Source organism: Boleophthalmus pectinirostris, unplaced genomic scaffold (genome assembly GCF_026225935.1).
Source record: "Boleophthalmus pectinirostris isolate CB_2022bp ecotype Guang Dong unplaced genomic scaffold, ASM2622593v1 HiC_scaffold_23, whole genome shotgun sequence".
NCBI lineage: Eukaryota > Metazoa > Chordata > Actinopteri > Gobiiformes > Gobiidae > Boleophthalmus > Boleophthalmus pectinirostris.
In genome coordinates this window covers 31,824,867-31,836,491 of record NW_026571207.1, presented here as the reverse complement: position 1 = coordinate 31,836,491, position 11,625 = coordinate 31,824,867, and the positions used below count along the sequence as shown (strand labels likewise).

The 11,625-nt window shown below is 39.8% G+C and overlaps 1 protein-coding gene and 1 long non-coding RNA gene across 2 annotated transcripts; one reads left to right on the top strand and one right to left on the bottom strand.

Moving 5' to 3' along the window:
* The first annotated feature begins 1,985 nt into the window (after positions 1-1,985).
* LOC129410514 (protein ATP6V1FNB-like) lies at positions 1,986-8,604 on the top strand. The gene is made up of 5 exons (XM_055158842.1): positions 1,986-3,261; positions 4,235-4,434; positions 6,745-6,931; positions 7,117-7,219; positions 8,442-8,604. The coding sequence occupies exons 2-5, from the start codon at positions 4,235-4,237 to the stop codon at positions 8,558-8,560; spliced, it is 609 nt and encodes a 202-aa protein (XP_055014817.1). The 5' UTR covers positions 1,986-3,261; the 3' UTR covers positions 8,561-8,604.
* On the bottom strand, positions 4,559-5,732 carry LOC129410515 (uncharacterized). The gene is made up of 2 exons (XR_008632895.1): positions 4,935-5,732; positions 4,559-4,851 (listed from the first exon to the last, which is right to left on the bottom strand). It is a non-coding gene; the product is annotated as an uncharacterized LOC129410515 (long non-coding RNA).
* Positions 8,605-11,625: the final 3,021 nt, after the last annotated feature.

Below are 11,625 nucleotides of genomic sequence, written 5' to 3'. Positions count from 1 at the left end.
TCCCATGTTACGAGACTGTTTCCTCATCAAAAACACGTCTGAAGAGGTTTTAGGTGTCACCCATGCGTGTTTGAGTCATTTAGCGATCTCTCCTGTGCCCAATCCTCCATAAATATACACAAACACGACACGAAACTGTACACAGCAACGTGACAAACCCGATGTGACGCGCACTAGTTTCATTAACGGGTCCACGCTGATTATAAAGTGATGGCGCTCTGAAGGGGCAGTGACTTAGCACGGAGAGCAAAGGGAGGGGACGCTCAGACCATCCAAAACCAAAGTGAAACATGTTAAATATAAAACAATAAAAGGTAACATGGTGCTCTGAATATGTTATGTGTGAGCAGTTAAAACCCCACACAAGTCAAAAATGAAATTGATAGCAACAACTATGTAATTAACTTTATTGATGGAACCCCAGTGGTAAAAGTTGACCAATTTAAATATCTTGGTCTTGTTTTAGACTCACAATTAAATTTTAACTTACACATAGATTCAATTACAAAGAAAGTTTCTAATCAGCTGAGAATACTGTACTTAAACATGAACTGTTTCACTTGATCTGTCAGAAAAAGAATTGCCTCACAATTACTTCTACCAGTACTCAACTACGCAGACATAATTGACCAGAACACCTCAGCATCTAACCTTCGAATGTTAGATGTCATCTATAATAGTATATGTAGGTTTGTATTAAGATGTCCCTTTATATGCTAAAATAACTCTAAAAAACAAAACCTGGCAATTAAGTAATATTAATAATGTATCACAGGTGATTAAGAATGGAAATAACTTTATATCATTCAATGAATTAAAAACTAGGAGTGGTTTGAAAGAATCTGAATTCTTAACTTACATGCAAATTAAATCTTAAAATCTTCATTGTCACAGGATACAAGCATGGGGGACAAGAAGGAGTTGGAGGAAAAATTAAAACGTGCTGTTGCACGACAAGGTACAGTCTCAAGAATCTATAAACTTTTACGTCACACTAAAGGGGTCAATAATAATGTCAATAATTCAACAAAAAATCTATGGGTACGTGATTTGGGAATGCCTATTACTGCCTCACAATGGGAAACAGCACTGCAAAACTCCACAAAAATTTCTAAATGTGTGAGATATAAAATTCTGCAGCTCAAATTATTACATCGAGCTTATATAACACCACATATACTAAACAAAATGGATAACAAATGATCTAAACTGCGTTGGCATGGTTGTGGGGCAGAGGACACTCATACACATGTTGTGGCATTGCCCTGAAGTGAAACAATATTGGAGCATTGTAATGGATCGTCTGTCTTGTATGTTTGATGAGCAGATTTCTCTATGCCCGTTGCTGTGCCTATTTGGAATAAGAACTCAAGATTTGTCATCCCAAAAATTGGACCACATATTATCACTGGGTTTTTTATCAGCAAAACGTATTATTATGATGAACTGGAAGGAACGCAAACATAAGTGCTTCGAGATAGACAATTGGTACAAAGATTTTTTGGATTTAATTTCTATGGAGCAGGCGGCTCAATCGTTGGACACAAAAAACAAACGGACTGTTGACCTATGGACTGTGGCAAAACCCTATTTGGACAAAGCACAGTAAAATAAGAACAACATACTCTTGGACAATGTCAAAATATATGTGTATGTAAATGTTTGTGTCACTGCATTGAGAAACTCTGTACTACACCCCCCCTCCCCCCTCTCCCCCCTCCCTTTTTTTGTTTTTTGTTTTGTTATTATTATTATTATTATTATTATTATTATTATTATTATTATTATATTTATTTTATTCTTATTCTTATCATTATTATTATTATTTTATTTTATTTATTTTTTTTTGTATGCATGTTTAGTTAAGTCTGTCTTATTGTGGATGTGCTGGGTATCCAATCCCTTAAATTTGACAAATTATTAAAAAAAAAAAAAAAAAAAAAGATGTCCCTATAGAACGCACCACTGTCATATGTATTCATCACTCAACTGTCTCTCTCTTACATCCAGAAGACACTTTCTGCAACTTGTGTTTAAATGTTATTACTCAAAGTTCCCACCCAATTTAAAAGAGTTTTTGATTCCATTTAGATCAGCATATCATTTACGTCACACTGAACAATTATTTTTTAATGTTCCTATTATAAAAAAAGAAATTGGCCGAAGAGCATTTCACTTCAAATCTTCAAATGAATGGAACAACTCACCCTCCTCAATTCGATCAATTACATCAATCCACTATTTTAAGGCTTCGGTCTTCAGACACTTACAAACATCCTGCTCCTGTTTTTGATAAAAATACACTTTTGTTCTATGTATTTTCTGTTGCACATAGAGTTGCCTTTTTTTTTTTTTTTTTTCCACTTATTTACAAATATAAGTGTGGTGATGATCAAATCAGAGAGATGTATGTATACCTTAGGATCCTGGACTGTATAGTATGAATGCTGTCTGTGTGTTGTGTGAATGTCGTCTTTGTCTGTCTTTTGTTCTGTTTTGATTTGTTTTTCTTTCTCTTCTGGAAATGCTGCTTTTGTTAATGCATTAGGACCCCCTCACAAATGAGATGCTACATCTCAAGGGGCTTCCCTTATAAATAACAAATAAAAATAAATCAATCAATCAATCAAATCAACTTTATCGACAAAATTCAAGTTAAAAGTTTTGATTTAAACTTGATCCTCAGTGTGTTTCCCGTCAATGGGATCTGAAAAAAACAACAAAAAACAGAAAACATTGGTGTATTTGTGTCGAATGTGTCCATGACAACAGCAAACAGACCCCAGCAGCAGATCAAATTTAACCTGAGAGAAGAAAGAGAAAGAGAGGGTGGAAAATGAAAGGGGGAGAAAGAGAGAGACAGAGAGAGGAGGGGCGGTAAAAGAGGGAAAAAGGAGAGAAGAGAGAGAAAAAGAGAGCAGTAGGGTGACAAAGGGAGAGAGAGAGAGAGAGAGAGGGAGGAGACAACGAGAGATAAAGAGAAAGAAATGCGAAAAGAGAAAATGAATAAAAGAAGAGGGAGCGAGATGGAGGGACACAGAGAGAGAGAAAGATTACAGAAAGATTGAAAGAGAAATAAAAAGTTGTTCAGAGAGGGGAGGGGCAGAACAGGAAAGAGAGAGAGGGCTGGGCTGATGGAGGGATAGGAGAGAGTGAGAAAGAAGGGAGAGAGAGGAGAGGGAGGTAGAAAGAGAATCATATTACTTACAGTGACACCTGAGCAGGCACAGTTGGGTCCAAGGCATCAGTCCCAGAGCAAAGGTAATGTATAGATCATGTCAATATAGAAATATATATGTGAATGGAGCTTTGAATGAACGACATGTTTTGTCCTTTTAATAGTTTGGACTTATTTGATCAGTTTAGTGTGTTCGTAGAGCAGTGTTGGGAAGGTGACTTTTAAAATGTATTCCCCTACAGATTACAGATTACATACCCCAAAATGTAGTTTGTAACAGAATCCATTAAATTACTTAAAGCGAGTAACGTAATCTGAATACTTTGGATTACTTGATTTGCTGTAGAGAAGCAAAGACTAAGATATCGTAACATAAGATGTTTTGTCTGATAAAAGAAAATAAAAAGCCCAGACTTTACTGAACTGTATTAAAAATTTTATTGATAGAAGACGAAGAGACACGTCCACGCAGCATCATTTAGTCCTGTTAAATCCTGTTTTAGTCCTGGTTTAGTCCTGGTTTTGTCCTGATTTAGTCCTGTTTTAGACCTGGTTTAGATCTAGTTTAGATCTGGTTTAGACCTAGTTTAGATCTAGTTTAGACCTGGTTTAGATCTAGTTTAGATCTAATTTAGATCTACACCTGGTTTTAGTCCTGTTTTAGACCTGGTTTAGATCTAGTTTAGACCTGGATTTAGTCCTGGTTTAGTCCTGGATTAGACCTGGTTTAGATCTAATTTAGACTTGGTTTAGTTTCCAGCAATGAGTGGAATTACTGAGAAAAAAAAAAAAAGAAAAAAAAAGGGGGATATAGCCCAAAATGTGAAAACAGGAAAATACCTCCATGTAATCCATTTATTTTAACAAGGCAACTGTAATCCAATTACCACTCACTAAAACAGTAACTGAATACAGTTACTCATAATTTGTACTCTGATTACATAACTCTGGTACATGTAATCTGTTACTCCACAACACTGTCGTAGAGACACTTCACCTGTATGTGTATGTGTATGTGTGTGTGTGTGTGTGTTTCAATGTGTTTTTCTGTTCTAGATGCGTTCATTGTTGACCACTCAAAGCCAGAATTCCTACAGAGAACAGATCCACAAAGAAACAATGACGCGACTGAAGTGGAAACAGCGCTACAGCAGACTCTACCCCACCAACCAGACCAAAACCAGTCCAGGGTCTGAACCAGGTCTCAACAAGGACCCCACAGAGACCGAGCCAGGACCACTGCAGGGAGGGGCCAGGTGGGACAAAACCAGAGAAGATTTGGTCCATGTTTGATCTAAAGACAAGGAAGTCAGTCTGCCTTTGGTGCAAAGGAAATCTGAACTCAATATCACTGCGAAAAACAAAGAAAAAAAAAAAAAAAACAGCAGCAGGGCAAGTTTATTTGTAGAGCACAATTCGTACACAAAGTAATTCAAAGTGCTTTACAGAATAAGAAATACATTAAAATCTGTTAGGGAATCACTGGTCGGACCCAAATATGCAGAGGGAAAAAAGTATTTATTACACAAAAATAGTCTTGGCGGGGGGATAGATTCCAGGGGAGGCAGGACGGGTCCGGGTTGGCTGTAGATGGGAGGTCTGTGGAGATGGAGGCTGACCGGAGGCTTACAGAAACTGGTGGGTACGGGATGAGGCTGGCTCCAAATGAAGTGCTGGGGATAGTACAAAAGAAACAGGTAAGCATCAAAAAGTCTGGGGAATTCTCAAAAAATCTTAAAAAGCCTGAGTAGTTCACCGCTGGGATGACGGAACAATCTGGCACTGGAGAGCAGGTCAGCAGGTCTTTTATTGTAGGAGATAATTACTGATGAAGAACAGGAGTGGAGCTCAGCAGGTGCATGATTGGGCCCCGCCCAGGAAATGCCAAACAAGGTAAGTGGATACAGAGAGAGGGAGCAGGGAAAGGAGGGGTAGGAGGAGCAGGGAGAACCTCACAAAAATCACAATAAAAACAAATCAAAACATAAATAATCATCATAAAATTAAGAAGAGAGAGAGACATTAATGACATAAATTAGAGAGAAGAACCTTTCAGTCATGTGCACAGTTAAACAGAACCGTTTTGAGTCTGGATTTAAACAGAGTCAAAGTCGAGTCTGTCTCACATGTTCAGACTGTTCCAGGTTTTATCTGCGTGAACCTGAAACTCTGACTCCTCGTGTTTAGTCGTGACTCTGGGCAGCAGCAGGAGGCCGGTCCCTGAGCTCCTCAGAGTGTGAGATGGTTCATATGACACGAACATGTCACAAAAGAGCCGCTTTAAAGTCTATTCTCTGAGCCACAGGAGCCAGTGCAGAGACCTGAGCACAGGACGCATGTGCTCGTACTTCATAATTCGAGTCAGGACCCGAGCTGCAGCGTTCTGGATGTTCTGGATGTTCTGGATGTTCTGGATGTTCTGGATGTTCTGCAGCGTCTCACAGCTCGTTTGGAGAGGCCAGTGAGCAGGACATTACAGTATCTAACCTACTGGAGACAAACACATGGATAAGTGTCTCCAAGTCTGATTTAGACAGTAAACTTTTGATTTTTTTTTTTTTTTTTTTTTTTAGATGGTAAAAAGCTGCAGATTTTTGATTTGATGTGACTGTTAAAGTTCAAGTCTGAGTCCATTATTACCCTGAGATTTGTGAAGGTTTTGGAGAGAGAGACTGGAGGTGACTGCTGACTCTGTCTCTTTGTTTGTGTGGACCAAACACTATGACTTCAGTCTTGTCTGAGTTTAGCTGGAGAAAGTTGTTTTGCATCCACACACTGATCTGTTGGACGCAGTGGCAGAGTGACCACAAGGTGGAGTCTTATCAATACAGATACACAGACTTTAACAAACTACTTTAAAGGTGCAGTATGTCAATTTTCTGGCTGACTGTACATGGCACCTGCTCGTCTCCATGGTGATGTTATTGATGTGCCAGAATGAGCCACAATATCACATTAAACAGATTGTGGATGTATTCAGTTCAATAATATAATATTGGATGTCTAGTGTTTTTTGGACACTCAGATGTTTTACAGTGCATTATTCATTCACTCCATACTCTGTGGTACTACTGTAGCCACAGCTGCCCCAGGACAGACTAATAGAAGCAAGGCCATGCCCTCGGCCCCTCAGACTACCACCAATACTCACACACACACCACATCCATATCAGATAATGTAGGTGAAGTGCCTTGCCCAAGAACACAATAACAAATTTTTTTGTCATTGTCGCCACTGTAGCACCTGGTATTCTTAACCGTCTTTGAAAATCATGCATTCCCCTCTCCGTAGATCTGACTTGTAACTTGAGCCAATGGCGTCGCCTAAATGGAGATACAGAATGTCACAGTGAGAAGCTCTCTAGTCAAAGCTGCTCCACAGAGACGAGCAGCTGGAGACATTCTGAAGTCCTGCTTTAGGAATTCTACTGAAAATCTCTCCTCACTCTTCACCAATTCTCACACAGATCCACCCAGACTGAAAATACTAAATCATGTGGTGACATTTCCACTCTGTATTGTTGGGCTCTGATTGGTCTAAACCTTTGATTCTCTGTTTTCCTCAGTCTAGTGCTTCCTCCCATCACCATGACGACCGTGAGGCGGAGCAACACATCCCTCTCCTCAGTCTCACTTCCTGCGACATCACTTCCTGTTCCTGCGGAGAGGGCGCGGCCGTTCACAGTTCCTCCAGTGATGAGACCCGCCTCCCCTCAGACCAGACAGTCCCTGTACCAGGACTCCTCCCACCAGGTGAGTATATACGAGTATTCAGCCTGTGTACCACAACTGTAGACACACATTTGAGCCGCTCCAATAGAAATGAAGAGGAAGAGGGTCCAATTCTGGGCCCCGAAAACCCTCAGTCTGTAAACTAAATCTATGTCGTATATGTTAAATGTTTGGATACGTAATGAAGAATCACTGGTTGTGTCCAGGGCAGGGGGCGGAGCCAGTACCTGAGGAGGCGTGGCCAGATGTTACCTGAGCAGAAGTTTGATTTCCCACTGGTGTCATCCTGGGAGTACGGCTGGAGACTGGGTCAGGAGAGATAAATATAACACTCTCACTCTCCTCATCCTCTCATCCTCTCATCGTCCCCTTCACTCTCCTCATCCTCTCATCATCCTCTCATCTCTCTCTCTCTCCATCACTCCCTCATCCTCTCATCTCTCTCATCTCTCATCCTCTCATCGTCCTCTTCACTCTCCTCATCCTCTCATCGTCTCCGTCACTCTCCTCATCCTCTCATCGTCTCCATCACTCTACTCATCCTCTCATCGTCTCCGTCACTCTCCTCATCCTCTCATCATCCTCTTCACTACTCCTCATCCTCTCATCATCCCCTTCACTCTTCTCATCCTCTCATCGTCCTCTTCACTCTCCTCATCCTCTCATCGTCTCCTTCACTCTCTTCATCCTCTCATCGTCCCCTTCACTCTCTTTATCCTCTCCTCATCCTCTCATCATCCCCTTCACTCTCTTTATCATCTCATCCTCTCATCCTCTCATCGTCTCCATCACTCTCCTCATCCTCTCATCATCTCCCTTCACCTCTCATCCTCATCTCCTCTCATCCTCTCATCGTCTCCATCACTCTCTCTCATCCTCTCATCGTCTCTCTCATCTCCTCATCCTCTCATCGTCTCCGTCACTCTCCTCATCCTCTCATCGTCTCCGTCACTCTTCTCATCCTCTCATCCTCTCATCGTCCTCTTCACTCTCTTTATCCTCTCCTCATCCTCTCATCATCCCCTTCACTCTTCTCATCCTCTCATCCTCTCATCGTCTCCATCACTCTACTCATCCTCTCATCGTCCCCTTCACTCTCCTCATCCTCTCATCATCCTCTTCACTCTCCTCATCCTCTCATCGTCTCCATCACTCTACTCATCCTCTCATCGTCCCCTCTCACTCTCCTCATCCTCTCATCATCCTCTTCACACTCCTCATCCTCTCATCGTCCTCTTCACTCTCCTCATCCTCTCATCATCCCCTTCACTCTCTCATCCTCATCCTCTCATCATCCCCTTCACTCTCCTCATCCTCTCATCCTCTCATCGTCCTCTTCACTCTCTTCATCGTCTCAATTCAATTCAATAAAACTTCTAATACTTTCTCTTTGTGTCTGTTTTGAGTCTCTCCAGGTTAAAATAAGATCAACTTTTATTTGATTTCCTGAATGATTCATGTGTTTCTCATTTTCCTTCTCTCTCTCGCTCTATAATCCCCTGTTCTGTTCTGTTCTGTTCTGTTTCTCCAGGAGACTTCACTCTGGATTACAAAACTCCCACTCAAGCTCGATCGTCAGTCGTCAAAAGCACATTTTACGCCCGAAATGGAGTCTTCAACAGCCCCTCTCCCACAGACGCTCTGGGATAAACAGCAGCTTGCTTTTATACAAAATAAAGACGTACACTTCCAAATATGATGTATGTGTATTTCCTCTAAACTTCACAATAACAATAGAGACTTAAAGGGCCCATATCACACTATTTTCTGATCTATGTTCTAATGTTGTTTCCTCGTCACAAACAGAACTGGAGTTGTGTTTTGTTTCATTCACATGTTTAACACAAACCTACAGATTTAGCCTGAGTTCTTCTCTCAAACTGAAAACACTCTGTTCCACATTGTGATGTCATGTGTTAATACAGGAAGTGCTCCACTCTCTGTTCATTTGAAAACTACAGTTTCATGACATCACAAGGTGGAACAGAGCATTTTGAGCTTTGGACATGTAGACAGACTAATAATGCAGGATTAGTCAAACAAACACAAGTCCAGGTTTTTGTTTTTGAGGAGGTAACAACATTCTAACATGACTTAAAGCTCATAAGAGTTTGTGTAATACAGGAGCTTTAAGTGTTTTCATTGCATTGATTCATTCAAAGTGTTAATTTGATGATGTTTGTTTGTGATTTTTTTATTTGGGGTATTTCTTTCACAAAAGTTGAACTCTTGTATTATTTGTTAGAGATTAGGAGAACAAAACTGCATTATTAATCTTATATCTTAAAGTCCTTTCAACTGTCAACATCACGTCTTTGGAGTTGATTCATGGCACCACTTCTGAACCTATTGATATGAAAAAATAATTTCCCTTTTGTACATTTATACCGACAGAGAAGATGTTTTTGTTTCATATGGATTCGCCCTGAGATATTACAGAAATATTCATCATAAACAAAGTCAACAAATCTGTAATCTGACAGTTAAACAGCAAATTCCCCACAGGATTCAGACCTGTTTAAACTCTTAACAGAACATGAGTGATGGGGCGAGTCAAACACTATTGACTGAAAACTAACCTTGAACTATATACAGACAGAGGCTTTCAGATCAAATGTAATTATTATTTATTATTTATGTCACTATAATAATTATAACTATAAAATTTTGTGCTGTCATGCGATAAAAAAAATTGAGAGATTAATTAATTATGATCTGTAATTAATTAATCTAATTAATCTCATTTTAATCTCACCTAAAAATTGCTGAGAAAAGCCTTCAATTTGAGGTATTTTCATTTAAATTCATTATTACATTATTGTGGCAGATCAAAAGACTGATATAGAACAAAAATAAGTGACTTTATAAAGTCATTTATTGTTTAACAAATCTCTCCAAATTGTCTGTTGAGCCCAAGTCTCCATGAATAAGAAACTGTTTGTTGTAAAGTAGCAAAGACGAGGAAATCTGAACATAATAACTTTTGTCTACTTAAAGACAATAAAAAGTCCAGTCTTTAAAATTCCCATTAATATTTAAGAAATGCTTATATAAATATTAGATATTTTAGATCCTTTTTAGTCCTGGTTTATGCTTTAGTTTAGTTTAGTCCTGGTTTTAGTCCTGTCCTGGTTTTAGTTTGCCTTTTTAGTCCTAGTTTAGTCCTGGTTTAGTCCTGGTTTAGTTTTGTTTTAGTTCTGGTTTTAGTTCTGTTTTAGTTCTGGTTTAGTCCTGGTTAGTCCTGGTTTAGTCCTGGTTTGGGTTAGTCCCGGTTTTAGTCTTTTAGTTCTGTTAGTTCTGGTTTAGAGGCGCACAGGAGGAAGCGCGGTTTACGCAGCGCACGGAGAACGGTTACGCAGCGCACACGGAGGGCGTGCTGCGCAGTAACTAAGGAAGGAAACGTGCGCGTTCTCAGGTTGACGATGATGTGAAGGTGTGTGTTGTGTGTGTGTGTTGTGTGTGTTTGTGTGTTGTGTGTGTGTGTTTGTGTGCGTGTGTGTGTGCCGTCATGTGGCAGGTCACACATATAGACAGTCAGTCACTATTAGTGCAGACATCATGAGCCTATGCAGGTTGTTTTCACCAGTGACATTTAAGTTGTAGGCGATTTTATATTTGTTATTTTCTTTTATATTTCACGTTGGGAGAATAATTTCCAAGACACGAATGTGTTTTTCCCTGTGCACTGCTGCCTCTGTTCTACTGGCTCTTCGACCTCGTCCATTGTGCGACTGACGCCGCCAACGTTTTGTGTGGGTTTCCGGCAATGAGTGGAATTACCGAAATAAAAAAAAAATTATAAATGTGTTTTGTGTGTGTGTTGTTGTCCCAGCAACACATAAAAACAGATTTTATAATAAAACAACTCACATACAGAAACAGTAAAGTTAGAGATTAAAAATGAGATTAACGCGATTAAAAAACATAACACGATAAATATGACTGTAATTAATTAATCGCAATTAACGCGATAATTTGACACCCCTATATAAAATACAATACTGTTGTGTTTTGTTTCATTCACACAAAGCTCAAAATGCTCTGCTCCACCTTGTGATGTCATCAAGAGGTAGTTTGACTGCAGTTTGATTCGAAAAAAAAAAAACACCAAAAAAACAAAACAGACTGACAATTCCAGATCTGAAATTATCTAAATGATTCTAGTCGAGGTGTGTGGAGTTTAAAAACACAGTGGAGCACTTCCTGTATAACCACATGACATCACAAGGTGGAACAGAGTGTTGTAGAGTGTAAAAAACTCAGCCTAAATCTGCAGGTTTGTGTGTTAAACATGTGTGAATGAAAAAAAACACAACTCCAGTTCTGTTTTTGATGAGGTAACAACATTATAACATGGCCTAGATCAGAAAATAGAGTAATATGGCCCTTTAATCCTGGTTTGGTCCTAATGTAGACTTGGTTCGGTTCTGTTTTGGTCCTGGTTTAGTCCTGGTCTGGTCTAGGTTTACTTCTGACTTTAGTCCCTGTTTATATGCGCTCTGTGTGCAGGTGTAAGACTGGAATAATCCTGGCTCATGCCCCATCTGAGAGGGGCATCGGGGGCACAGGGGCAGTTAAAATGTGGTTGTCATGGTAACCACAGTTGTGTTTACACGGCTCTGTTTCCTGTTTGTGCCCAGGTTAATGACCCACCTGATCCCACCTTCAATCATTAATCAGTGTCTTTTGTATCCAAGTAACTGTAGTCCAAGTAG

What these genes read in the sequence shown, in the direction of transcription:
- LOC129410514 (XM_055158842.1), top strand. Translation starts at nt 4,235, where the DNA reads ATGCGTTCATTGTTGACCACTCAAAGCCAGAATTCCTACAGAGAACAG. An exon ending in ACCAGGACTCCTCCCACCAG is followed by an intron (nt 6,932 to 7,116) that starts GTGAGTATATAC and finishes GGTTGTGTCCAG; the next exon opens with GGCAGGGGGCGGAGCCAGTA. An exon ending in GGAGTACGGCTGGAGACTGG is followed by an intron (nt 7,220 to 8,441) that starts GTCAGGAGAGAT and finishes CTGTTTCTCCAG; the next exon opens with GAGACTTCACTCTGGATTAC.